Source organism: Orbilia oligospora (genome assembly GCF_000225545.1).
Source record: "Orbilia oligospora ATCC 24927 unplaced genomic scaffold scaffold00083, whole genome shotgun sequence".
Lineage (NCBI taxonomy): Eukaryota > Fungi > Ascomycota > Orbiliomycetes > Orbiliales > Orbiliaceae > Orbilia > Orbilia oligospora.
Window position 1 is genome coordinate 228,289 of NW_011645640.1, and position 27,433 is coordinate 255,721.

At 45.7% G+C, this 27,433-nt stretch overlaps 10 protein-coding genes across 10 annotated transcripts; 5 read left to right on the forward strand and 5 right to left on the reverse strand.

Moving 5' to 3' along the window:
- Nucleotides 1-2,133: 2,133 nt before the first annotated feature.
- On the reverse strand, nucleotides 2,134-4,384 carry AOL_s00083g59 (uncharacterized protein; the record flags this gene model as incomplete). Its single annotated transcript, XM_011125238.1, has 3 exons — nucleotides 2,134-2,142; nucleotides 2,209-2,443; nucleotides 2,502-4,384. 3 exons carry the CDS (start codon nucleotides 4,382-4,384, stop codon nucleotides 2,134-2,136), a joined length of 2,127 nt encoding a protein of 708 aa, XP_011123540.1.
- A 432-nt stretch (nucleotides 4,385-4,816) lies between these two features.
- On the forward strand, nucleotides 4,817-10,551 carry AOL_s00083g60 (uncharacterized protein; the record flags this gene model as incomplete). Its single annotated transcript, XM_011125239.1, has 8 exons — nucleotides 4,817-4,904; nucleotides 4,983-5,113; nucleotides 5,180-5,326; nucleotides 5,388-5,899; nucleotides 5,956-7,410; nucleotides 7,468-7,709; nucleotides 7,765-9,218; nucleotides 9,274-10,551. 8 exons carry the CDS (start codon nucleotides 4,817-4,819, stop codon nucleotides 10,549-10,551), a joined length of 5,307 nt encoding a protein of 1,768 aa, XP_011123541.1.
- A 383-nt stretch (nucleotides 10,552-10,934) lies between these two features.
- On the reverse strand, nucleotides 10,935-12,092 carry AOL_s00083g61 (uncharacterized protein; the record flags this gene model as incomplete). The annotated part of the gene is made up of 1 exon (XM_011125240.1): nucleotides 10,935-12,092. One exon carries the CDS (start codon nucleotides 12,090-12,092, stop codon nucleotides 10,935-10,937), a length of 1,158 nt encoding a protein of 385 aa, XP_011123542.1.
- Nucleotides 12,093-12,461: 369 nt separating this feature from the next.
- AOL_s00083g62 (uncharacterized protein) lies at nucleotides 12,462-14,066 on the reverse strand (the record flags this gene model as incomplete). Its single annotated transcript, XM_011125241.1, has 2 exons — nucleotides 12,462-12,604; nucleotides 12,680-14,066. The coding sequence occupies 2 exons, from the start codon at nucleotides 14,064-14,066 to the stop codon at nucleotides 12,462-12,464; spliced, it is 1,530 nt and encodes a 509-aa protein (XP_011123543.1).
- A 3,036-nt stretch (nucleotides 14,067-17,102) lies between these two features.
- On the forward strand, nucleotides 17,103-17,971 carry AOL_s00083g63 (uncharacterized protein; the record flags this gene model as incomplete). The annotated part of the gene is made up of 2 exons (XM_011125242.1): nucleotides 17,103-17,534; nucleotides 17,630-17,971. The coding sequence occupies 2 exons, from the start codon at nucleotides 17,103-17,105 to the stop codon at nucleotides 17,969-17,971; spliced, it is 774 nt and encodes a 257-aa protein (XP_011123544.1).
- Nucleotides 17,972-18,728: 757 nt separating this feature from the next.
- On the forward strand, nucleotides 18,729-19,873 carry AOL_s00083g64 (uncharacterized protein; the record flags this gene model as incomplete). Its single annotated transcript, XM_011125243.1, has 2 exons — nucleotides 18,729-19,649; nucleotides 19,703-19,873. 2 exons carry the CDS (start codon nucleotides 18,729-18,731, stop codon nucleotides 19,871-19,873), a joined length of 1,092 nt encoding a protein of 363 aa, XP_011123545.1.
- Nucleotides 19,874-19,897: 24 nt separating this feature from the next.
- Nucleotides 19,898-21,553, reverse strand: AOL_s00083g65 (uncharacterized protein; the record flags this gene model as incomplete). The annotated part of the gene is made up of 3 exons (XM_011125244.1): nucleotides 19,898-20,314; nucleotides 20,375-20,489; nucleotides 20,550-21,553. 3 exons carry the CDS (start codon nucleotides 21,551-21,553, stop codon nucleotides 19,898-19,900), a joined length of 1,536 nt encoding a protein of 511 aa, XP_011123546.1.
- Nucleotides 21,554-22,115: 562 nt separating this feature from the next.
- AOL_s00083g66 (uncharacterized protein) lies at nucleotides 22,116-23,536 on the forward strand (the record flags this gene model as incomplete). The annotated part of the gene is made up of 6 exons (XM_011125245.1): nucleotides 22,116-22,214; nucleotides 22,349-22,393; nucleotides 22,459-22,490; nucleotides 22,560-22,706; nucleotides 22,778-22,787; nucleotides 22,853-23,536. The coding sequence occupies 6 exons, from the start codon at nucleotides 22,116-22,118 to the stop codon at nucleotides 23,534-23,536; spliced, it is 1,017 nt and encodes a 338-aa protein (XP_011123547.1).
- A 404-nt stretch (nucleotides 23,537-23,940) lies between these two features.
- AOL_s00083g67 (uncharacterized protein) lies at nucleotides 23,941-25,137 on the forward strand (the record flags this gene model as incomplete). The annotated part of the gene is made up of 3 exons (XM_011125246.1): nucleotides 23,941-24,600; nucleotides 24,670-24,967; nucleotides 25,031-25,137. 3 exons carry the CDS (start codon nucleotides 23,941-23,943, stop codon nucleotides 25,135-25,137), a joined length of 1,065 nt encoding a protein of 354 aa, XP_011123548.1.
- A 491-nt stretch (nucleotides 25,138-25,628) lies between these two features.
- Nucleotides 25,629-26,528, reverse strand: AOL_s00083g68 (uncharacterized protein; the record flags this gene model as incomplete). Its single annotated transcript, XM_011125247.1, has 1 exon — nucleotides 25,629-26,528. One exon carries the CDS (start codon nucleotides 26,526-26,528, stop codon nucleotides 25,629-25,631), a length of 900 nt encoding a protein of 299 aa, XP_011123549.1.
- Between the last annotated feature and the right edge of the window lie 905 nt (nucleotides 26,529-27,433).

Consider the following 27,433-nt stretch of genomic DNA (forward strand, 5'->3'; position numbering starts at 1 on the left):
CGATAAGGACGGCGACAAGGACACCACCAAGGACGGCGACAAGGACGGCGACAAGGACAAGGACACCACCAAGGATGGTGACAAAGACGGTGACAAGGACGGTGATAAGGACACCACCAAGGACGGCGACAACGGCGGCAAGGACGGCGACAAGGACACCACTAAGGACGGCGACAAGGACGGCGACAAGGACGGTGACAAGGACGGTGACAAGGACGGTGACAAAGACACCACCAAAGACGGTGATAAGGATGGTGACAAGGACAAGGACACCACTAAGGACGGCGATAACGGCGGCAAGGACGGCGACAAGGACACTACCAAGGATGGCGATAAAGACGGTGACAAGGATGGCGACAAAGATACTACCAAAGATGGTGACAAAGATGGCGATAAAGATACCACCAAGGATGGTGACAAGGACGGTGACAAAGATGGTGACAAGGATACCACCAAGGATGGTGACAATGGCGGCAAAGATGGTGACAAAGATGGCGACAAGGACACCACTAAGGATGGCGATAAGGACGGCGACAAGGATGGCGACAAAGATGGTGATAAAGATGAGGATAACAGCAATCCAAAACCTGGTGGCAAGGGAGGTGAAGAGAACGACCTCTGCGCTAGACCAGAGATGGACGGCTATCCTGTCAACGGCGTCAAAGCCCCAACTGTCATTGTCAAGGGTACTGGTTTCTACCTCAATGCTGTTTCACCTGGTTGTCAGAAGGACTACACATGCGGCTCTGTCGCCCAACTCGAGCTTGCCTGCCAAAATGGTTGCACTGAACAAGTGAAGCTCTGTGTTGCTAAGGACAAGACCAAGAAGGCTGCCTGTGACACCCAATGGAATAACTGCAAGAAGGCCAACACTAAGGCTGGCGCCCACATCTCTGGTCTCTTCGAGAAGCACTGCAAGACACCAAAGCCTGCTTCCACCACCACCACTACCGCCAAGCCCACCACCACCACCACTACCGCCAAGCCCACCACCACCACTACCACCAAGTCCACCACCACCACCACCCCTAGCCCCAAACCATCTTCGGCTACCCTCCCACCACCAACTACTACCCCAGCGACCTCGAAACCAGGAGGCAAGGGAGGCGAGGAGCCTACTCCAGCCCCCACCAAGCCAGGATATCCAAAGCCAGGATATCCAAAGCCCAACACCCTCATCAAGTGCTACCAGAAGAGAGTCACCAAAACCGAGTGTGACAAGTACCGCAGAAAGTGCAAGCAAGTTCACTACTTCGTCGAGGTCTGCGGTGGTCGCACACAGCCAGCCAAGCCAGGTGGAAAGGGCGCTAGCACCACCACCAGCTGCACCAGCTCGAAGAAGAAGACAACAACCTCTTGCACCACCAGCAAGGGCGCCAAGAAGACTAACTAAGCAGCCTAACAGGATGTGAAGTTTTTCACCTGCATTGTAGAATACTTTTTTGAGGTATCTATGAAGATAGATACAAGGAAATTTGAGGCGTAAGATTAGAGTCTGTTGAAGAATTGTCAATTTTCCCCCCTGCTTTCTCATACTTCATCCACACATTTCGGCCGCCTGTGGTCAAATCTTTTTTTAGCATTTCTATGTAACGAAGTCATGAATTTTACGAATGATATGAGCACTACCGTGCAAACTTTTGGGGCTGCATATACAAATTTAGCGTAAAACTTCTTTATCGTGAGATTTTTAAGGTGAGGCTATTCAAGCCGTGGGTCCGTCTCGAGCTTCTAAAAGGGTTGGCTTTTCCTCTGGACAATACGCCATGCGAGAGAGAATACAATATCAATCCGACTAATAGCCCTAGAAATAGAAGGAAAAACTTATTGTTGATAGGGCAACGATAGCCGATACAAGTATATATCTGTCGATTGTACTTTCCGCACAGGCGTGGTTCGTAACTGGCTTCCTTAGCAAGACTGCGCATGTGGGAATACCATTGATTTTGATACCCGGTACCCCTCAGCCGTTTCCACGCAATAGAGATATGTGAGATGAAAACTACGGTTTGATTCTTGAAGAAGAGGATGTCTATGTACATATTAAGCCCATCGTCCTACAAGATGGTAGAGCGTTGGGTAAGAAGTACTTTCTATGGAAATATAACCCTAAGAAAACCCGCTAATAGCCAATTAAAACGTCTAAAAGAAGTTTATGACAGTCAGAAATAAAAACCAGAAAGATCATTTGTAATCAAAAACACATACCGCACCACCAACGATGAAAAGCCGTTCCTCTTCTTTTTTGACCCATCCGACGATCATATTTGCATGTTTTGCTAGAACGTTTCTGGGCGTGCCTGCTCCAGCCACGCAGTAGAGTTCGAATGTAGGGGTAACCCATGCTAGAGAAACCGATCTTCTTCTGATGCTGTGATGTACTTTAAGATGCGCACCACGTGCATGAACTGCAGCATGAAGCCGCTGATACAATATCATCAACCTAGTTTAGGTGTTAGCATTCAAAGACTTGCCCGCTAAAAATGGGACGTTTTTCGTACCTTCTGCGAGCGTGCGGGCTTGAGAAATGCGGATCAAAAGAGGGCATAGTGAACTGAACGTTCGCTTTCGATTTATACAAAAAATGCTGGATAACAGTACCCTCGATTAGGTCAGAGGCCAAGTACCTGCCCCGCTTGACTGCCCCCTCAATGATTGGGATACTGCCTGCTCTGTCCAACTGTTCTATGATGTTGTCTTTCACCTCCTTCATGTCGAAGAAGGCTTCTCGGGTCGGTGATATAAGCACTAGCGCTATCTCTGGTTGGAAAAAACAAATATAGGCATGCAAGAAGCCCTTGGCATTAAACTTGGGGAGGCATATCGGTGTCCAATGCTCGCCACCGCCTTTGAAAGTGCTGGCGCTGAACAACATAGATATAAAAAGCTGCAGATCTGGCGGGTGAAGGGAGTGTCTTTTTGGTCGGATGACCGAGACCAAACGACCATCGGCGATTATTAGTCCGTAAAGTAAATTATTCGTTCGGCACTTCATAAGTACGCTGTTGATTTTCTCCCGGATATGCTTCCGCATCTTAACGCATTCGAGAGAGCCCAATAAGATGTTTGGTTCTCCTCTAACCATGGCGTCCGAAAGTCCGTCCAAAAAGACCTCCGTGCCGCCTAACAACCGCCGTAAATCGAAATTCTCTCGTTCGCCAAAGACTTTTGCGACAGTAGTCAATGTCAATGTTGAAAGCACCTGCGTATACAGCATATCCAATTGAGTTCGGAGCTGAATATCTGTTTCTCCTAATGACGATACACCAACTAGGTATAAATGCCCTTCTTGTAATATTGTAAATCTATGTTTGCCGGCCGAAAATGACTTTAGCGGGTCGCTTCCCTCTTGGAAGAAGGATATGATTGTTTGAATCACACCCATAAATTGCGAAACTACAGCTTCGTCCCCGTAGCGGCTGTACACGGGTTTGCCAGCTGATGACAGGATAAAGAAGTGCTTCTTTCGTGATCTCCATTTTTCAATTCGCTCGTCTTCGGTTAATTCCTCCTCGTTATCACTTTCGTCCCAATCTTCGTCCGAGTCTTCCACGAGCTCCTCCTCCTCCTCCACTTGTTGTGATAAAGCCCATCCTTGGTTGTAGCCAGATGTGAATGCAACGTTATCTTCGTTAAGAATCTCGCCAAGCATGCCGGCGACGTCATTGTCACCTGAGTCGATCGTAGGAACTAGACTACGTATACTGCTTGATTCGGTGTATGGAAGGATAACGCTGACGCCTGACGAGGTGATCCCATTGTTTGCATGAACTTGTGATAATGACAAAGCTGTTGTCGGTTTGCTTTGTAAACGTTCGAGCGATGGAGTGACAGGACAGGATCCCGGCCCAAGCATTCCGTTATCCGCTCCCCTGAGAGTACTAGCTCCGGAAAGGTCTAGGTGAGGGGGTCGTGCAAAATAATCCTCGGTAATTTGGATGTGTTCACTACTAGATGCCGCTGCCTCTGCTGCGGGTGGGTTTGAAGGCGACTGTGGTCGTGGCGTCCGAGTGTCGTCTTGGTCTGCTTCGTCGACAGCCTCAGGTTCGGCTGTTAGACTGATACCTCTCGACGCCGATGTAATAGCTTCTGCACCTGTTTCATCACCAGGAATTTCACTCGTACTACTCTCTGTATCGCCTGCCGTCCCACCCTCATTACTGGTAGCCAAAGGTTTTGCTGCTTCTGAAGTCTCAGCCATGTCTGCGGTGTCACCCGAGCTTCCTTCTACGGTAGAGGCTGAGCTTTTACCACCGTCCCCACCGTCCCTCTTGACCAAATTCCAGGTTCGTTCAGCTGAGTTCGAGATGGTCGAGTTTACAGTATCGGAGATATCCCTGAGAGGTGTAACGACCAAGTTGATGGTCTTGGAGTAAAGATCCATTACGCCTTATCATGGTTGCAGGGTCGAGCTTCTGTTTGCTTGGGAAGGGCCTGGGAGTCGCAAACGCATATTCCGGAGACTTGTATACCCCCGAGCGACGCCACTTCGAGGTTCCGTGTGCGGCGGTAGGGTGATATCCGTGGGGTAGTGGGAATGCGCCTGATCGCGCGACGGATATTGCTGTCAGGAGAAGAGTGGAGCTGATTGGGCCAGTGCTGGCGCGCATGATATCACCCAAGGCCGACGTCTTGGCATTCGTCTCATCTAGAGCTGCGCAAACTGCTGCGGATTCGTGTCCAGTTGACTGACCGCGTAACATCATTATAACCCCACGAAGCTACCGATATCAACCTCACGGCCCCTCCATGACTGTCTGGAAACCCGGCGCTGAAGTGGATTCAAATCTTTGGAGGCTTTAGATTTCTGATAGGCATGTCGCTGGAACCGGGACGATTGGATAATTCGCCATTGAGCTCTGGCCGGTCGTCGCCAGCGCCAAGGTGGACCAATGAATATGATGGTATGGAGGTGCCCCCCCACTTGCCAGCATTCCTCAATTGAATGGAGATATATAAAGCACTGGCTAATTGGAGATTAGATAGCCTCATTCAAAGGGATCCAAGATCGTTCAAAAAATATGCTGCTGGTGTCGAAAGAGCGCTGGCACTTTTCGAGAATACCCTACAGGAATGGGCCGACTATATCTCATTCCTTGGAAGGCTCCACAAAGTAATAGGTTGACTTCCTACGTGCTTTTCGATAAACAAAGTGATTAATATATAGACATTGTACTAGGCAATTCAAGCAAACCATGGGATTGCCGTCATACCCTCGAAGTCCATTGTATCGAAGCGTCTCGCACAATGCCTCAACTCACGGCTGCCTTCTGGGGTCCACCAAAAGTCACTTGAAGTTTATTCTAGTGTCTTCTCTATAATCGGAGTATGTGTTACAAGATAGATTTTGGAATAATGTGGACAAAGGCTAAGAACTGCGGGAGTAGCAAGAAGGCTTAGCTCGGGACCTTGCAACATGGACGCCAGGACTTGCTCCATTACTCTCGTACGCTGCTATAAGTGTGAAGCCGTACTTGCTTACGGTATTCGAAACATATTACCTACCCCTCGGGAAATCTTTACGACCAGCCCTTCGAAGTCTTATTCTATCGATTCTTCCTGGAATCGACGAGGAAGGAAGTGAGTTCTTCGATAGAACTTTTGCCCTGCTAGAGTCAATTCGAACGAACATCGACGAAGACGCATACTTTTGGCAATGTTTCCTTCTCGCATCAATGTCGTCTCCGGGACGGAGGCAGGGCGCACTAGCCTATCTTTCAAGGAAGTTGCCGAAGTTGGGCGATGAAGATGCTCTACAATCACCATTAGTAACGCCTGAACCGGGCCTTCTCATCAGGTGCTTCGCAACCGGGCTTCTAGATAGCCAATTGCTTGTACAGCGTGGATTTCTGGATGTATTGGTTCAATGTCTGCCATTATCGTCCCCCATTCTTCAAAAGTATGTTTCCAAGCTTTTTATCAATAAGTTATAGCTATGCTGACGTGAAACCGAAGGCTAGTTACACCTAAAGATCTCGAGAAGCTCCTTGTTTCGGCCTGCAGAGTTGTACTCAGAAGGGATATGTCCCTCAATAGAAGATTATGGGTGTGGCTTTTAGGACCGGAGCAACCGGAAGCTATAGCATCCCCCATTAATGCAGGCGCTGACACAAATTCGTACTTCGGTCGATACGGTCTCAAAAGCCTCTGCGCAGGACTCACTGAACGGATTTTGGTACACAAATCTGATCCAGCAGAGGTGGCAAGGCCGTATAGAATATTGCTCTCTTTGATGGACCGGTGGGAAATCGGCGGCTCAGTTGTTCCGAAACTTTTCTTCCCGGCGATGCAATCGGCGCAACATTATGAAAAGCTTGCCCCATCACCGGAAAAGTATCATGAGGTTTTGAGATCAGCCGCCCAATTTTTTGATGGCGTTGAGCCTGGATTGGTGTGGTCTGAACTCCTAGAAATGTTGCTTACCTCTCTAGGGTCAAAGTACTACCCTTTGCTACAAAATGAGGCTGCAGCTGAAAGGCTCACTGTTGCAAGATATGTTCTCAAGACTTTCAACGTACGTGAAGAGGAGATGGTCATCATATACGCGCCGTTGGTTCTGCTGGCCATCATTGCGGAAGCAAAGAAAACCGAAAACCCGCTGACTAAAGGAAATCAACTGATCTGGGGAGTGGCAAGCGACCTCATAGATTTAATCCCTGAGAGCGCTTTTACTTCAATCATGATCAAGGATGAGTTCAGTGTTGATCTAGATGCAGAAGCGATCCTTAATAAAGTGACGAATTTCTTTTCTTTGGATTCGAGAAAAAGAGCAGCGTTTCCACCTTTTTCGACAAGGCTTGGGGGCCATCTCATCTTACGCCAATTTGCTGAATTAACTTCAGAATCTCTGCAAAACAACGAGCCAAATGTCCCATCTGCCACGAGATTTCTTGTAAAGGTCTTGAAAAAGGTTTCATTTGACGAGACCTTTAACCCTCAAAACCTCCTTGATAGTATCCGAGTGATTCTAGAAAATACCAAAGCTGGTTTTTGGAGCATTGCTGGTGCGGCTAATCTATTGGCGGTATTAGTGGAGAAGGGGTACGCCAACGGGTTTGCCACGAAGCATCTTATCATCCCATTTGTTACAGCTTTTTGGGCTGAATTGTCCCCAGACACACCAAAGCACCATGTCGAAGCTGCGCGTGGAATTTGGACTTTACAGGCGTCCTTCAAAGACCAAAGAATTGAGGCCGCCATTTGTAGTCTTATGGTCGAGCCAGGCATTCAATCTTCAGCCGCCCCTGGACGCCGTTTTGCTGTCCTGTGGAACCATAGCCATAGTTTTTTCGACTACAAAACGGTACTCTCGAGGCCGTTGTTTCTTCTGCTGGATGCTCTCGGTGAGGATGACGAGGAACGGAACGTACACACTCGTGGATGGTTACAAAACCTTTCGTCCACGGAACGGTAAGCATCCTATATGGCCGTACCCGAGGACTACAGAACTGACTAGCTTTCGACTAGACTATTCGATATCATTCTTTCCAAGATTCTTCAGTTCCCATTCCTCGGCCTGCCTCCGCCAGCTGGTGTCAAAGTTGCTGCAAAGGATCAGGGTATCACGGATGACACGGATATCGAAACCTGCATCTACTATTTCCAAACATTAAACAATGTTTTACGATTTTCGACCGAAGCAGTCCTCCAGTCTTTGGGTGAAGACCATCTCACTACGTTTGCGTGGCTTCATGAATATCTTGATGATGGTATGTTGAGTTACTGAGAAAACCTTTAGCCCACTGTTAACATCATTGGTTCTAGCAATTACGGAGGAAAATATTACTTTACAAACTGTTCTCGCAGAGTTATCATACCTTGCGATAACGAGGTATGCGCCGGATGAATCTGAGAAGTCTGTGGTTAGATCGGTTACCCGGCTACACCGATCTGCCCTATCTGTTCTTCACCAGTTGCTTCTGAGTCCTTATTCTACACCGCTAGCAGACCTAGAGTTCGAAATCAAGTTAGTGAAGCGGCTCCAGGGCGCCCTGAGAGAAGATGATACTTTCGTTCAGGTCGCAATACTTGATGTTTTGTTTGCATCATTAAAGTTGAGCCTGCGGCGGGCGGATTCACAACTTTCTTTGCTTTCACAATTAAAACTGCCGCCCTCTCGAGATGGGAAAGGTAGTTTGCGGATATCAAGTGCAGCAGAGATGGAAAAGGAAGCGGCAATGGCGCAGCCAACGCCCCCTCATGACCTTATCCAGGTTCTAATCGATGGGCTATCATCTGCCACAACCAGGCCAGTTCTTGATAGTTGGATTAATTTTCTTACGGAGTGTTTGCCGCTACTTTCCCCGGTTATCTTCCAGGTCCTACTACCCCTAGTGGAGTGCATCTGCAAGCAAGTTCGACAAACCTTCGAGATTCTAAAACAACAGTTCCGTGATTCGGATTCCGCTATCAATACTCCAGAAGCGACTTTAGTGGCCATGTTAAATGGACTAGAGCACCTTATAGCCGCAGCGCATGATCAAATCATGGTGGCGGAAGTACGATCCGCAATACCCAAGACCCCACACGAGACAGCTGGATTTTTCGGCAACATGGTATCGGGAGTATTCGCTGGCGAGGCCCCTGTTGTAAAAAGCGCAAAAGCCAATAACCGACTTACTGTCCTCCTTTGTTTCCAAGATACCGTTCGTATCTGTTATTCTATCTGGTCTTGGGGAGACCCTAGTGCCGGGTTCACAAGCGTGGACAGTTGTTCTGCTTCTTATGCATACACATCATCCAGAATGAGGGCCAGGGCGAGACGGATACTAGAACACCTGTACCAAGTCGAGACACTCGAATGCTTAGAAACATTCATGGAAATGTGGAAGTCTAGTCCCTTAGGGAACATCTCCATTTTCAAGCTAATCAATGTTCTGGATGCCTCAAGACCGAAACATACAATTGGAGCAATCTTCAATAGTATATTTAGCCGGACAAATGCTGCAGTACTTGAACAAAATCGTCGATCATCTTTAACATCAGAACTAACGGACCTTGACGTTGCGGCGTTTCTGGTTGACTATGTCAAGTCTTTGGAAGACGATGCGATGGAAGAAATTTGGTCGGATTGCTTACTTTTCTTATCTGATGTCCTGAAGAACCCATTCCCGCATCGTCAGACAATACCATTGCTTCTCCATTTCACAGCAATCGTTGGTGAGAAAGTGGATAACACAATATTCGGAGAGCAGAAAAAGATGCGAAAGGACCTTGGGGTGAGTTCGGCATTCGGAACCCTCTTTATGCTATAGAATGTACTGACTGGTATAGGATGTTTTCATACGGATCCTGGGAACGGTGTTTAACCTTAGACCAGCTGGTGGGATTTTGCCTGATATAACGATTTCAGGGGATAGACGGCCTTCAGAAGTCGAGCCAGCTGCTGACGACATAACTGTGATCCTCAATAACATGGTTCCGAAGCTCCGAAAAATCTTGGTAGAGCAAGATCGAACCTTTGGAGCGGTAACAACGATCATTACTTCCTATGTTGCCCCAGCTCTTCGATCAAAAGCTTTCCCGACCGCCCTTCCCAAACCTCTGCTTGAGACAATATATCACATCACCAAAATCCCAAGTACACAGAAATTGTGGAGAAAAGAAGTTTCAGACGCCTTCAATGATAACAGATTCTTTACGGCTAGTGTCTCTAGTGTAAGGAATTACTGGAAACCACTAATAAAACAATGGGTCATCAGCGACAAAGAACGGATGCTCGATTTATTTGCAAAAATCACACCTCCAGCAACTGCTGGTGTCTTTGGCGTTGGGGCTTCAAGCGCTCGGGCAGAAGCCGATAAGAGGATAGGACTGGTCCTGAGACGTATGGCCATGCTGCTTCTAGCTGGAGAAAAGGATTACTTTGCAATATATTTGCAAGAATTTGAAGGGAAAATTTTGGAGGTTTTAAGCGCAAATGCAATCACCAGCCCTAGCGCAGCAACTCGTTGCGAGGTGTACCTCTTTCTACGGGCCTTAGTATTAAGGACAGATAGTATTCATCTTACTAGCTTCTGGCCGATCATTGTTTCGGAATTGCAAAGTCTGCTGATGTCTTTGAGTAGTACCGGGATGCCAAAGGAAGGGGCCCAGGAGACATATACAGATGGTAGTCTACTAGAGGGATGCAAACTTCTTGATACGCTTCTAGTTGTCCAGCCGGACGAGTGGCAACTAAACGAATGGTTGTTTATTACGGATACCGTCGAGGCAGTTTACAAACCAGACTATACCGTCGACGTTCCATCGATCGCCTTGGCTGACTATGTCAGTAGGGAGCTCACTGAAAGCAAAACAAGGGCTAAGAGGAGCGATAGCGTTGATACTATGGCTGGTGAAGCTAATACTTCGAGACGGTTGATGATCAAGGAAAGGGATCTGGCCCTGATACAACCAAACGGTGGTAGTAATGGAGAGGTTAAGAAGGTCGTCACCCGGTTTTTGAGATATTTGAGCATTTGGAATTTCGAGAATACCTATGGAATGGGGAAGGTGGACGAGGAAGCTATAGAGGAAGCCATTTTGGCTGACTTGTTTGATGAGGTATAGACTTAATTAAAGGCTTCTGTATGCTTTACCGCTTAGTTCACTGGAGTTTGAAGCTGTTTATCTCAAAAAGAAAAACTGACTACAGGTTGCTACATTCTTACCCTTGATCAGCTACATACACATGCAGACTCAAAAAGTCTATTGGTCTAGAAATAAAGCTTAGATACCTTGTGAAGCAATTCGCCCACTGCCCATCATTAATACTCTCGATACTGTCATTACTGCTTATTCTAGGGTATTCATCGTTGTTGACTAGCTCGATGAATATCAGGACCCTATTCCGTTTCTTACAGGGCTATTCAACAATTGATTACCTTATTGATTCTAGATTCTCGAGTACAGCCGGGTGCAAACCCCCATATTTATAAAATGTATGAGTATAATCATACCTCTCGTTTCGCGCCTCTATCAAGCAGCAGCTGAACAATCTCGGCAAAGTTTGGTCTTTTTCCTCGCAGGGCGTACAGCAATGGTGTCAGGCCTAGTGCTCCCTTCTCCTCTATATCCGCACCTTTATCTAGCAGTAGGCTTATCAACCACAATGCTCCTCGATCTATAGCTGCGTACATTAATGAGTGTAACTTCCCCCGTATAAGCCTCGCCTTTGCATTTGCACCATTGTTTAAGAGAGCTTCGACCATGCTCCTATCTGAACCCCACCCAAGCCTATCGACGACCAAGAAGAGTGGCGTCCAACCACTACTATCAACCGCGTCTACATTTGCACCTCCCTGCAACAGTAGCGAGAAAATTGAGCTGTCTCCATACCCTCTTGCAACATAATGTAGTGGAGTACCTCCATCGGGTCCAACTACTTCGATATTCGCTCCCTTCAATAACAAACTCTGAAAGAGCCTTTTGTGACCCCCCATTAAGGCGTAAAGTAGTGCCGTCGAGCCATATTTATCTCTTTGGTCTAAATCGACGCCTTTCTCTAATATTGAATCGAGAGCCGTGTAATTCCCCATTGCTGCAATCGATATGACTTGGCTTAAGTGATTGCGAAGAGTTAGGGTAAGGTCCGCGCCATGTCCCACCAATAGTTGAAGTACACTTCCATGCTTGTTCTCCGCGGCGTGGGCTACTGGCGTGTAGCCGGCATCGTCGGTTACTTCTATACTCGCTCCCCGACTTAAGAGTAGCTCGACCGTATTTAAATCACCTCCCTGCGCAGCAAATATCAGTGGCGTGCGTCCCTTGGAGTCTACTGCCTCCATGTTTTCTCCGTCTAGTAGTAGTTCAACTACTGCCATGTGCCCCCCCAGCGCGCTATGCATTATCGCTGTCTGACCATTTCTATCCTTCGCCTCTACGTTGGCTCCACTTTTCAGTAGAATTTTGACCGTATTTATGCGCCCTTGCCATGCAGCATACATTATTGGCCTCCAGCCATCTTTATCAACTGCTTCGATATCTGCATCACCATCAAGTAAAATCTTGACCACCTCGTCGTGCCCTCCTTTTGCCCCCGCCATTAGTGGTGTCCGGTAACCCTCGTCCCGCTCGTCGAGGCTGATTTCGCCCTCCCCCAGCAGCAGCATCTTAACAATTTCGTCACGGCCGTTTTCTGCTGCAGAAAAAAACAATCGCTTAGTTATCGAACTCCGCTCGTCGAAAGTTTTACCTTTCTTTAAAAACAACTCGATAATATCTTCACGGCCAGTACATATAGCGTACGAAAGTGCGGTTCCGCCAATATCATCCGTCTGTTTGATGCTTGCTCCTGTCTTAAGTAACAGCTTTATAACAGGAATGTGCTGATTCCAGACTGCATGAATCAACGGCGTTCGTTTATGATGATCCAGTGAGTCCACGTTAGCGTGCTGTTTTTTGAAAGATAAGGGGATCCCCTTCCAATTGCGAGGCTTCACAAATTCTGCGACGACATCATCAAACCCATTTCCGGCTGCTCATGATAACGCTGATCGGCCATTTGTCAAATCCCTTTTATTTATCTCGTAATCGTAAGCCCACTCCTTAAGTAGGGTTTTGACTACCTCGCGAATTCCAAAATAAGAGGCTAGCATGAGTTTGTCGAAGGCAACAGGTGGTACTGAATCATTTGGGGTTCCCCAGTAAACGTGTAACCAAAGCTGACATCGATTTGAGGTTACATCGCATAACTTACTGATCCGATCTACTGTTGCCTTATCGAGATTCATTTGAGCGTCCTTGAGATGGGACACCCAGTTATTAGCGGAGTAGCTGAGAAAGTTATACTTTTGAACATATTCGGAAGCGAGTTTATTTTTTTTCTCGACGACGTTACCGCTATTTTCAGGTACGCATGCCTCATTCTGAAGCTCCTCGAAAAAAAGATGTTGCATGCAAATAGAGAACAATATGCGATGTGATTCCCATAGCAGAAGAGAACCTTTCCATTGAAGATTATTAGTAGAGCTCCGGGAACGTCTCATCTTTTGGGTAACCAGGAATTCTTTCGCAGTTTGATGGATCAAATAAACGGCGGATTCAATGACAACAACGAAGAGCCCGCAGAGATCCCGGATGTCATTCTGAATTCGGTCCTCTAGTTCCTTCAAATCTTTTGGATCCGCCATAAGTTCTCGGTCTTGCATTTTGAGATCACGGTAAGATGTGCAGGTGCTATCGACAGCTAACTGCATCGCCAACCACATCTCTCGTAGGCGTAACGGCCGTGCCGCAGCGACCAAAATTTGCAAGATCAGCTTTGCTTGCACTTGATCATAACTTTGGGATAGGATCCTCTCGTAAGCTTCATCAACTGTCTTTGGAAGGCGAGAGGCAATCTCGAGCATTCTATTTTCGCGGGTGTCAATAGTAATATGGGTACTAGCGTCGTTCTCTATCAAGTTTAGCGTGAGATAAACCCACAAGTATGTTCTATTTGGAACGCTTGTAAGTTTTTTCAATAATAAGTCCCTCTCCTTTGTCGTCAAGCCAAACTTCTCTCCTATATTTTGAACTTTAGTTTCGATAAAAATCCCGATTTCTTTAGATATTTTTTTAATTTCGGCTTCGCTTTCTCCGTTTAAGTGAATGAGAGAGGCTGCTGAGATTTCCGTATGATGAAAACCAAGGCGGATTTCACGGATGGGACGACTCGTTATCAGGAGTTTAAGATTGAACTTAGATGCGCCTTTGTTATTGTAAAGCTGCCTCAGTTTCTCTATAAGCTGAAATCGCTCGCCATGTTTGCACTCATCGAGTGCGTCGATAATGCAAACAATTTCGCCAGTGTCGTTTTTTACCACCATCTTGAAGGCGTTCCAAAGTTCCTCAAAAGAGCCTGTGAAACCATCGTCCGCAATTTCAAAACGATCAACAATATATTTGGAGAGCAGCGCAGGTTTGGCATCAAACAATTGGAATAAAATGCAGCATAAAGCGGTGATGGCGCTCCCTTGGCCTTCGAAATCATCTTTGAAAAAGAAATAGCAAGTCGTTCTTGCTTCCGTTGTTGGAAATAGGTCGACTAGATATTTTGCGAGTACCGATTTGCCGCTTCCGGGGTCAGCTGACACCCAGAGCATTCTGGACGTTGGACTCTTCTCCCAGTCTCGGAATTTCTCGTGGTTCGTAAACCACTCACAAGTTCCTGGGACTCGATCTGGGTTTCGATCTTTTCGGTTTTTTTCTACCGATTTATGTAACGCGCGAAGAAATCTAATTTTCTTATGATCTTGAAGCTCATATATTCATGCGCAATCAGCTTTAGTCGGGGATTTAAGATGTGCGCTTGCGCTTGACGTCAATTGAAATGGTTTAAATACCAGTTTCCATATTGGTGTTTATATTCATAACTCTATCGACAGTTAAGTTAGCATTCTTCGTACCAACTAGAAGCTATAGCCGCAAGCTAAAACTAAGCTAGACTGTCCTACCCTGTGTTTTTCAGGGTTCCTGCCTGAACAGCGAATACCCCATTGGTGTTATTGATTGTACCGAAAGCCGATCCGTCCATTGTGTCGAGATTCCTTTGCTCAGCAAATTTCGTCCCGTATAGATTAGCCGCGCGAATGTAGTTCTGCTTAGTCTACTCTAAGTAATCTAGTGATTTTAAAAACTCGGGTATCTATCTGTATCGCTTTTATCGTTGGCAGAGATCGATAGTTTTGCATGAGCGCGCGCGAGGCTGTACACGTATAACCGGATCTGAGAAGGAATCATTTCTATCGCATGATAGGATAGAATACATGTACATGTTAACGTTCCTGACCCTTACCCCACTCTTTGGGACATTGGTGATCCTTCTCAGCCCTTTTGGATCTCTGCTTGTATCATTAACATGATTTGAATGGCGATTTACGGGTTTGTTGGTGTACAGGTACATGTACATGCGCGTTGTGAGAATACAGCCAGCCTCGTGACCAGATTCAAGTTTCTTGTGCATGTGCTGAGTAGTAATTCCAATATAAATAGATTTAATATGCAAATTAGGGGGGACTTAATTGAGGGCTCGCTTACCTTTTAGGCCTCCGTATATACCGTCCTCAAAAGGCCACCTCGTGGGAAGCCCCGCGGGCCGCGGTGACGTATAAGGATATAGGATGCGGCTGTTCCTGCAACTGTGAGGCAACATCTCGTCTTGTATGGTTTAAATACACGCCCTCTTTGTGATGGTAATATAATATAGCTCCTTAAGACTAAACATGTGCATGTCGGCGGACGGCATTTATATTATATTATGCAAATATATATTTTAATATAGCGAGGGACTATCCTTAGTCAGGGCGATGGCGCATCTATCGGAATTTGAACAAACACTTCTACAAAAAAATAGACATATTAGCGGACTGCTAACTTATTTTTCCTTTTAGGTAAGCCTTTCCGATCCCATCGATTGTAAACGTCATTCGTGTTCACTTTAGGTAATTTGTGTCGGATGTGTGAACCCGAACATGTTAACAGTGGTAAGCCGAATACCAAGAGGCTATAATTGACGGTTGTGATTTGCACGGAGATCTAAAACTTCAATAGTATAATTATAATACTATCTGAACTTTAATGGCCACGCGAGTGTTTAAGTGGGTACTTTGGGTACTTGGTTACCAGAATCCCTGATAATAGTTAACACCAGGCGCGTATAAGCTTTCTGCCAGATCGACATGCGCAGCGGGTCGTATTTTAAAGTTAAACTTTTATGCTGCTGACCGTGCTCGCGATGTAGATTGTGTATTATTGCATTGCATGCATGATAGAGAAGAAATGTGATGATGTTGATGATGGTTACCTAAGTAAGTATCTTAGCTTGGCCGGCTGTTGGCTCAAGCTATCTACGTATAAATCTACCTGTCAAGCCACGATCGATGCCAAGCAATACCAAGGAACAGATAAGTTGACATCGCCATATGCATCCTAACAGATTATAGATATCGGATCTGCACAGAGCTCGAGCGAACCGCTAGTTAGGCGAAGAAAATTTCTTGCAATTGCAACATTTGCATACGAGACTACGTATTCTTTAACCTGTGCCGCTCAAAAAAAAAGCGTATATGTTCTTTCTATGCTTTTTCCCAGTATACTAGTAGCTAGTACGATGTCATATGTCATGTCCTCTGAAAATAAAAAATCTCGGTTTGCTCCGCAACTCGGAAAACGGAATAAACTGAGGCACTTGTAAACGATATTATATGCGCTAGAGCTATAGGGGGTGTGGGGCTTATCTCCAGAATAAACAACGGAAAGTCGCATTGAGATGTCTGTCGCGCTTTTATTCGGCTGCGCGGTATGCGCATCCGAGTTTAATCAATAAGAAGGAACGCATTGGGGTTTCTTGGGAAGGATGGCCATGCATGAATTAAGGAATCACGAGGAGGTCCAAGGTTTCTGCCAACATAATTGCCGAAGATGCATGATGCTTTGTAGAATTTACAACAAAATGTGATATATAGCATCACAGAGAGACAGAGCAAGAGGCAGAAAGAAGAAAAGAGAGAGATGGGAGGGAGCTCGAAGGGGGTATGAGAATACAGATAGGTGTCATACAAATGAGGATCGTATGTACCGGAAGGGGCAAAAGCAAAGAAAAGCTTCGAAGACGGTTATTATAAAAGACCACTCAGATCGCTGTCTCCTACGTATCAGTCGCCAGCTTCAGCAGGAAAATCAATTACTAGCTACTTCAGCAGTATTGTTCCGCACGCCGTCGTTCTTTCACTCCACGCTCTCTTTTCTCATTCATTCTTTACTCCACATTCTCTTATACTCTTTTCATCCTTCTTTTGTACATCTACTCTGGATCTATAAAGACCCTTCTCGGATCACGTGCTTCTCAGAAAAGTGGTTCACGAAATGCATTCCGTCATCAGCACAGTGGCCCTCGCGTTTTTGGGCTGTGCTAGTTCAGTTATGGACACGCCCTGATTATCCAAGCGCACGGGAATTCCAACGAAAAACAAGACGGCCGGGGTCTAGGATTCCGCCATGAAGTTCACAAGAACGGCCGTCATGGCCACTGGCAGCACCCCTTCCAGTTAGATTCGGTTATATTCAAGGATCCGCCGATCCCATGCTGCGGCAGGCATCGTGTATATTCAGAGCAGGGCTGCGGTCTTACGCTCTTCGAAATGTGGCGGAAAGACATGCAGCCTCATCGTCACCTTGCCGATTTGGGATGGGGAGACCATCGAGTTCAGAATTTTCTCCATACCCAGCGCGGCTACAAACTTAATGTTCCAGAAGAAATGGGTACACTAATAAAAGAAAATTTGATCCCAGAGGCATCAGCAGGCGGGTGGATCAGAATGCGTATTCACCAAGTGAATGAAGACGGAGGAGGCCCATTCAAATGCAAGCTCGATCAATCGGGCCTGTCAACCAACTTTGGTGATTGGATTCCTCTTACCAAGAACACTCCGGGAGATGGACATTCCATCTCCCACCACACAGCTCGCACAGGTAATCTGTGGCTCGAACTACCGCTACCAAAAGACCTGAAATGTAGTGGTACTTATGGAGACAGAAAGAATATTTGCATGATCCGCTGCGAGAACCAGGCTGTAAGATAAACCCCCAACCCCACACCTGATTATTCAGTTCTAAGATATATATGTCCGAAACATTATAAATATCGTGTGCTAACATGTTGATATAGGTAAATGGCCCCTTCGGTGGTTGTGTCCCTTTCCAACAGATTCTTCCAAAAGAAGAAACTTCAACTTCAACTCCAATTCCAACTCTAACTCTAGAACTAACCAAGTCGGATCCGGAACCAACTCCAACTCCGGAACCAGTTAAGCCAGACCCAGTTAAGCCAGGCCCAGTTAAGCCAGACCCATCTACTGTAGTTTCCATCAAAACGGTCTACCAAAGACCCCCGCGCCCAACGGGTGGGCGTCCACGTCCTAGCTATAGCTATACCAAAGGGCAGCGACCTCCCTCGACGCCAAAGGCCCCGACTCAACCCGAGGATCCAGAGGATCTCGGATATTACTAGTTTCTGGAGGAAACGATGAAACTATGTATACATGCGACGCTGTCCGGCCGGCCCTAGACTAGACTGCTGCTATTACCCAACCCATAGAGACCATTCATATGAATATGTTATAAATTTGTAAATATCTCTATAGACATATCCAAGACCAGGATCGTGTTCGATACGAAGCAACGAAATTCCAGCTGTTTATATTATTAATTCCAACTTGGATTCCGGTGCTTCAAATTCTTTTTGTTGAGATAAAATGAGGCCTGTCTTGCTTTACCAAAGATAAAATGCATTAATATAGGGCTTCCATTGATATCTCTCTCGTGGACACATTTTGAACATCAAAATCCCTATGCAAATTTTAAATGTTTTATGTATCTATCGTGATCACTCGATATTGTGATCATGTACTAGGACGCAGTATCGTATGCTATTATGTAAGCTAATATACCGTTTAAATTCACCCATTCGAGATCAGGCATAGATAATTAGATTCTTAGCTCAACCAACTGTACCACAGATCTATTAGTTTTAATACGGAATTCTTGTTAAAGATATTAGCAATTTATAATATAAGAAATCTTGTTAATTATTAAGAATTCACAACTCGTAGCTTAGTAAACCCCAATGTGTTGCACGCAAAATATCCAACACGTCTACCAACCATATAATTGAAAGTCGCGTTCGTGGAACTCAACTTGCAATTGCAACCGCGCGACTGTGACTAGTTCGGATTCCCATTGAAACCTACGTAACCTGTCATTATATTATGGATTACGAATTTCCGGTATCTCGAGCTGTAGTCGCCCGGCTCCAGACTCTGACTTATACGTCATACCTCCATGCCTCATCCATAAACAATTACCCCAAACCGGACCAAAGTGCCCAAGATACTGTTGCTTCCGCAGAAGACCAACATCGAAAAACTGTTCGGCAAGACACCAGAGCTTTAGACCAACTCATTCGGAAGCAGGAAGACGCGATTCGAGGCCTCAAATCCCAAATTGAGAGACTACACAAGCGAGAGGAAGCTACCCGGGAAAAGATCACCCTTGCAAAGACAATCGCTTTGAAAGATGGATCCCAAAGCTACTTCAACGAATTACCGTGGCTACCAGATGACGATAGCGGGACTAATACTTTACTCACTTTGCGCAATGTGTTAAAGGTTATCGAAGCGAATAGGAAAGGGGTCACGGATACGGAGCGAAAAATTGAGGAGATGAAGAAAATGGTTAGACGGGAACGAGGATGGGTTGCTACTGCCCAAGAGATTGAGAAGGAGCTGGATAGAAAGATTTATGAGCTTGAGGGAATCGATCGCTTACCTGAACCTTCTAAGAGGAGGGAAAAGAAAGAGATCGAAGCTTATGAAAAGGAAGTCAACGAGATGAGGCGAACAAGTGCTAGACTTACGAAAGAACTTCAGAAGTTTGTGAAGGAGAAACTTGGAGCTGCTATTGCGGTAGAGGAAGCCGGTGGGCCGGTTATTGGGAGTAAAATCAATGTTTCTGAGTTGAAGAACTATCTAGATATAGAAGCAGAGGCAGGAAAAACTGGGAGGAGAACTAAGGCTGTGAAGGCTAAGGAAAGGGGCCAAAAACGGCTTGATGAAATATGGGGCGACGATGAGGGCGTCACAATCAGTCCTGAAGAGAAGGCAGGAGAGGAACTCTTGGAGCTCATTGAGGTATGTCAGGAGTCAATGTCCGCTTACGCTACATATACTAATATTGCGAGAAGAAATTGGTCAACACGATGCTAAATGATGATCCCCATGCATACACGAAGTTGACTCGGGAGTCGGCTGCATCTCGCTACTTGGTCAGATCCTTTGTAGCTACTTTGCATCCCAAGGATGCGATGAGGATCCGCCTTATCGACTTTGGAGGCAAAATTGATGCAGGCCGTTGAAAAAACTTGGTACCAGAAGAATATCTAGCTACTATTGAAACTAGCAACTTTTTTCAGTACATCCCGAACAATGGCTACTCCCCCGAATCCATCTTCCTCAAGGTTCACTCTCCAATTCGCCGCAGCAATTCTCACAGCTTTGGAACCTCCCCATGAGGTACCACTGACCCATATCTTCCCAGTAGCATTTATCTGCTCTGCCAAAACCTCGTTCAAAGTGTCGTCTTTAGCCCTAAATAACACCACCATAAACAGGTCATCGATATTTGGGAATATCAGCTCATAATATTGATAAAGTTCATCTTTTATAATCCTTGCGATCATTCTAGCATGCAAGATCAGCCTTCGGATTAAAGCGCTGTATCCGGATTTGCCGAGTGCCTTCAAGGCCGCGTATATTGGAAGAGCTCGGAAGCGCCGCGAGTTCTCGATATTGACGTTCTATGGTTTATGCATTAGTCTGCAAAGTCAAAGGTTAAAATAACCCAGAGCCGCACTCACACAAGGCGCAACAATATCTACTCCTGACGTGGCAAGATATGCAGCTCCTGGGTTCTCGAAAACTCGCTGCAGCACATCCGGATGTCGCGAGAAGAATAACCCAGCGTCGTATGGTCTTTTAGAAAGGTTAGATACTTCGTTGGTCAGGAGGCCAAGGGGATAGATGGCAACTTACACGTTGACCAGTTTGTGGCCGTCCGATGTTATACTATCCGCAAGCTCGACGCCAGAGCACCAGTTATAAATTCTATTCCAGTCTGCCAGTCCCTCCGTTCCTTCATCATATACATTAACACAACGAACTGGTAATCCAAATGCTGCATCGACGTGGAGCCAAGCTCCATATTTCGTACACAACTCTCGGAGACGTGGCACGTTACTCATAAAACGACCAGTGTTGACTTCTCCAAGCTGCCCAACTACAATATACCTTACCTTGTCCTCCTGCTGTTTCGCCAGAAGACTCTCAAGGCGCTCAAAGTCCATATTCCAAGGCTCTGCTTCCGAGGCAGGAAGATTTATCAGATTTTCCGATCCTAATCCTAATATTGACGCTGCTTTGGCAATTGAAGAATGCGGCTTTGATACAATGATTTTAATGCCATTGTGAACTCCAGATTTTATAGCGGCTTGCAAATAGCCAATCTTTGCAATACTGTAGCTGGGGTCATCTCTTGAGAATAACCACTCACGACCACAAGCAAGCCCTACAATGTTACTCCCCGTAGCGCCTGTGGTGATGGTACTACCCGGAGCAAAGGACCTTGGGAGCTGGAACAAATCGCACAAGAGGTAAATTGTATGCCGCTCTATAGTTGTATGGATGCTGTCTTTAGGGAGGTGAACCATTACGTCCAAATCTAACATTGTAACCAAAAAGTCTGCCAGCAGCGCTGGAGGGAGCGCACCGCCTGTAACGAACCCATAGAAATGTGGAGAAGATTGGACGAAAATTCCTGGGAGGAGGTCGTTGAGAAGGTTCTGAATGGTTGCATAGGTTCCCAGTGGCTCTTTCTGAAGGGCCGTTGGTGGTTCTGCTTGGATTGTCGTTTGAAGAACGTCTTTCGACGGACGTATTTCTTTTGGTGGGTTTGAAATGTAGTATTTTGTTATAATATCATGGATTTGTGTAAGTAAATCCGAGAATTGGGCTTCACTGACAGAGAAAGGGTTCGGCATCTTGCTTCTGCAATTCGCACAACCGGAGCTGTTTGTCTAATATAGCTAATAGCTTCGGCTGCAGTCGGTTTCGATGCCTCAGGACCTAGTCTGGCCTAGCCAAGAATCTATAATATCAACTTCAGAGGTTATAATTAAGATTGGGGGAGAATAAGCCTTTTCGATGTTTATTAATTTAATTGGCGTATATCTACAAGCTGCTGGAGCTCGAGCTTATTATAATTGCTGTTGACCCGCATTATGCCGACTAGCTGCACTGCACTCTCGACTGCTGCCTAATCTAGTTGAGTAATTAATTGATACATGCCGTGCACGTGATCTCGTGTCGAACTTAACTTGCCCACGTGCACGCGCACCAGAAGATGAGACTTACCAAACACTTTCAACTAGTACTCCACTGTACCAACGGGAACTTCATCAGATCTTTTGATCTTGACTCTATCGTGGGCAAGACTCCGGCAGTTGATTCAAGATGCCACTCGGATTTGAACGTAAGTCTTTGCAAGCCCAGATCAACACCACGATGCTGCATAAGATCTAACCTGCAGATCTACACATTTCAATGCTTTGGCTCACATCGCGAACAGGTTTGAACGAACGGGTCCAACGCCCGAACAAGAACATTAACTTCATCGAACCGCTGAAGGGGCCCGACCATGAGGTGAGAAATATGGCTGGCAAACTAAAGTGTTGCCTTCCAAGCTAGTGCTGACAAACGAAACAGCCAATATGAACGGCGTGTCCATGGCATCGGCGATTGAAGAGCTAACAAAAATAAATAATACGAATTCATAGATTGCGATGAATATACTTGAACGGGTGGCTGCGATAGTATATCCGGTAGGTTTCCTTGATGAGAAGTTAATTGTTCGAGTTTAGCATTCGTCGCTAATATTGAGAACTAGATAATGAAGAAGCACAACATCATTGTGATGAAGTATGTACACAGACCTCGTTTATGTGCATACCATTTTAAGTCTGTCCCTGCTAACATTAATGTACGCAGGCTCGAAGAATTCCCACCGAATAAAGAATTTTGGGGTCGTAACTTCAACGCTGGGGAAGTTATACAGTTGGTCCTCAAAAACCGCAATGGTTCGTGGTTACCAATCAGCATGATACAGTCTGTAATGTTACACGAACTTGCCCACAAGTAAGTCCCCAGAAATTGCCCTAAGATGATAGGAGCATTAGTTCTAAGTGATATCTTTATCTTTAAAACAGCACGGAGATGGTATGTACACACAAACTTAAAGTGGTTATGAAATGCGCGTGAACTCATGCGGTGGAAAACAACAGAACCACTCCCGTCGATTCCATGCAGTCAGACTCAGGTATGTCGCCGAACTTGAGGAACTGAAACGTAAGGGATACACAGGGGAGGGTTTCTGGGGTAAAGGCAACTCTCTTGACCCGTCGGTCAACTTAACGAATGACCGCCAAATCCCTGAAGAGGACCTACCAGCAGACCTGTGCGGCGGCGTCTATAGACGCGCCAAAAAGAAGAGAAAGAAGGTAGACTATCAGGAGCAGAAGAAGAAGAGAATAGTCAAGAAGTTTGGTAGTTTGGAAGGGAATGCTGTCGGAGGTGATGATGACCTACGGCAGAAGTTAGAGAAAGGAAAAAAAACGAAAGGAAAACCAAGGGTGGCGGCCAGTGCTAGGGGAAGAGATCTAAGAGCCGAGGCCGCTCTAAAAAGATTTGAAACTCAAAAGAAAGAGGACGCAACCAAAAAGGACGAAGAGGAAGAGGAAGAGGAAGATGTAGAAGTTGATGCTGATGTTGAGGAGGAAGGGGAAGAGTTGGTGAAACTACAGGACGACGACATCGACCTGAAAGCTTTGAGGGATGAGATGAGTGCACTGACTTGTAGTGGAAGTCAGATGGAACCTTCTAAAGGTGCCTTGCCGGATATTAAGGACGCTGTGGCAGCATCTAGCAGCAAAGGTTCGAAAATGGAGCCCATAGAAATTGAAGACTAAAAGCTATTATTACTACCAATTTACTCTAGTTACTGCATGCTACCATAGCGGCAAGTATTACTGTCGGCTTTTACACTTGGCTTACCTTAAGATACCAATACGAGACTAGTACGTAAGATATATCGTAAATTTTGGAAGCTATGATAAAATAGGGTGATTGGTTACGGTGTGTTGATGTTGTATTTTCTCTTTCGGCTCTTTCCGTAGAATGATGTCGTCGCGCAGATTCCCATGACGTCACACAAACCGTTCGCGATGTTTAACGTAATAATCATTATAATTAGCGTACCCAGGCATTAACTAGAAATTTGATCTGTGAACATAAAATCTATAAACCCGCTCCCTTTTCTTCAATAATATTGCAAATCTATAGTCCTCCACCAAATACACCAACATCAACAATCATGTCCGATAGCACAGCACCACCCACCGCTCAAAGCCAGCCCTCAAGCACGAGCGGCTCTGTTATATCTCTCTTGCCGAAAGCAATAGCCCGAACAGCCCGTTTAATTTACCGAACGGCACAGTTTACAGCCAGATACTCCAAAGATGTTTACATCGGTTCCGCTATAACCGTCACCCCGAATTACGCGATAGTCCGTCAGGGACTACGAGATCGCTACACCCTCCTGCATTCCTCAGTCGATTTCCCAATATTCCATCCTACGGGTGAAGGCTTACCTCCAAAATTCAAAGTCTATCGTATGAGAAAAGGATGGATTGATGGATTCTTCGGCTGGAACTCTGCCAGTTGGACTGGGAAAAGAGCGAAGAAGAATAGCTGGAAGGATGTTACTCCAGACGTTGAGTTGAAGAGCTTTTCATCTGGTGGGAAGATCGTGTATACCGCTGCTGATGGGACTGAGGTTTCTCCTTCGAAGTCGTTTTGTAAGGATGTCGTGGGATTTGATTTAAGTGCTGCAGCTGCAGAGCAAGAGATATCGAATGCGAATACAAGAAGGTTTGATGCGGTTACACATGTTAGCGTGCACATTCCTTTGACGACACAGGATGGATTTTATAGATTTGTGGTGACGGATGAATATGACAAGATATTGGTTGTGGTAGGTGCTCTCCGAACCGAAGGCGGAATCTACACTTCGAGAAGCTAATAGCTAAAAAAAAAAAAATAGAGCCCGGAATATACAATCCACCAATCATTCACATCTTTTGGAATCTTGCGGGGGTCATCTATTCCCGCTCTACCTATCCAATTTGTTGGCTATCTGATCAAAAAGTCGATAGCAGGGGTAGTCAGCGGCCTCTTGACAGCCCTATACTTCACTGGAGGACTACCCTCAAACCTCGCAGTTCGACTTTTCATGTGGTACTACAAGAATGAAGTTACAGACGCCAAAGACAAAGCGCTAGCTTTTGCTAGAGATAAAGGAGCTATTAAACCGCTAGATTATTTGGCTTGGGGTGCTGGAGGTATGTTTTGTGTCTACAGATAACCAGTAACATCGTGTTGCAATTTTGCTAATGAAAGTCCAGGTGCGTTGCCTGGAAGTCACGGTCGGATACAGCAGTATGAACAAGAGTGGGATGGTAAAAAGGGGAGTTGGTATGTTAAGGATGTGGGGAGACAGCAGTATGCTTGATCTTGTCGGGGTCGTTAGATTTGCGGATATTTTCCCGGGGTATATCAGGTGCTTATATCACACTGTTTGCGGCATCAGGTGTTCAGTGGCTTTGGAGAAGTCATCCATCAACACGGCTTATCAATTAACTCTAGAGACTTACATGGCACATCTATGGGAATACGATTGTAATTTATGAAGACCAGAGGTTTTTCTATGGGTATAGGGGGGGTATATTGGTGTATTATCAACAAATATTAAGAATGACTGGGTGCAATGATATCAAAGAACAGGAAGGATAGTGTAGAACCTAACTAAGAAGGGATGAAAACGCCAGTGCCTTATACTTGAAACTATGCGAAAAGAAGAAAGGAAAGAGAAAAAAAAAAAGAAAACTCCATTAAATCTCCACATACGCCAAGATAAATGCAGTCAGCAACATAAAAAAAAACCGTGTACAAAGGAGACTAGGTAAAGAGTGAAAGGAGGGGGGGTAAGGAAAGAAATGGGCATTAAGAAGTAGCATCAACCCTCAAATAACAAATGTCATAACCCCCATCGCTAAAGAAAGCAGGCGGTGGGCTATCCGACGTCCCCCAAGTCCAGTCCTTCCGGATCGAATCACCGTTTACTAACCATTCTTGCGCGGGAAAATAGTAGTCAGAGTCTCTATAATCCCAATTCCCATACACCGGTGCTGCATTAAAAGCACATTTATACTTTGAAAATATGGAAGTGTAAGGGTCCGTATGCACAGAATGATGAAACTTTCCAACATAGAGCTTTGGGTGATCACCGTTAGGACCTGCGTTATTGCGGAAGTTATCACCTTCGGAGTAAGCTTCGGGAATATCAGCCCATGGGAAAACGCTGTTAGTCCCTTCATTTTGAAGGATGAGCTGTTCACGGTGCCAGCGCCAGTCGGTGATAATATTTTGTTTGAAGGTAACGACCGCCCATTCCCAATCATGTCTGTGACCTGTATCCTTAGGATAGTACATATCATAAAGGATCCTGATTTGATTTACGTTGGGACAGTATCTGAAATGGTAGTATGTTGGGAAAGCGGTTGATTTGGTGTAAGGCCCGTCGAAAGGAGCTTGATCGGGGCAACCAGTATCGAGAGAACCGTAGAGCCGGCAAAGGTCGGTATCAGTTCCATTATTTTGTACTCCGTCCTTGTCGACGGCGGAGTCGGGAATGCATGTTCCCTGAGGTAGGAGCCATAATGGGGCAGATTCTCGCACAATGCGCTCCGGGTCTGAGGCAACCACTTCATCGTCATAACCACGGTCTGCGAGACTAAAACTAGGAACTAGTGCGATGAGAAGAAAAAGGAAGAAAAGAACGGTATTTGGAAACGAAAGTATTGTTGCTGTTATCGGTGGTGGTGTAGTGTGTATAATTTTCATGATCGATAGGTTCGAAGTCTGCTGGTTGAAGAGAACGGGCTCGACGAAGGCGTCTTGGTTTGTCTGTTGTCGCACTTCGGTCAAGGAATTCTGGGAAGCTGAAGTAGGTAACCTCCCGTTTCTTCAACCAGAGGCGTCGAAGTGTATACCTGTCGGGCATATATAAGATGATTTAATCGTGGGGTTCAACCTCGGTGGTGACCTTCTTTCTGACCACACGATGATACCAGCGTTTCAAATAAAAGACTCGATCTCTAAGAAAAACTCTAACTCTTTCGCCTTTAGGAGCCATATTGAAAGATTTTTTCTAAAAAGAAAGAAACTTGGAATACAGGGTATAAGACTGTTATAAGACGTTTATGGAAAATCGAAATAAAAGGATATGATGCTGTGTTACTCGTGTGAGTGGCAGGAAAAAGAGTCTTTCACACCTGGGGGCTGACCTGACTTAAATAACCTTAGACCCTATACGTAACATGAACGGTCAGAAATACTGCCCAAGTGATATCTTATCATCTTTGTGATATCTCCACGTTTTCGGTTTGTTCATGGAATGACCGGTGGCCGTCTCAGGATGTTGTATTTTTTGCGTTGTCCTGCCCTCCTGACCAACCACAGATGACCTCCTCGAGTCGAGAGACCAGCCGGTCCATAAACCTCATGATCAAACAAGTTGAATATTACAAAATTCTAGAGCTAAGGATCGAGGAATGTACTTATGGACTTTATATAATCTGATCATGTTGTTAATAGTGGAGAATGCCCAAGGCTTGGCTCAAAGAGGGTCGATAGTGCTAGTACTAAGCTATAGTATTCTTGTCTGCCGGCCTTGCGATAGCTGTCATAAAATATGTCGCGTGCTCTACATTCAACGGGCTGTAAAGAATAATACCAGTATACTGGGA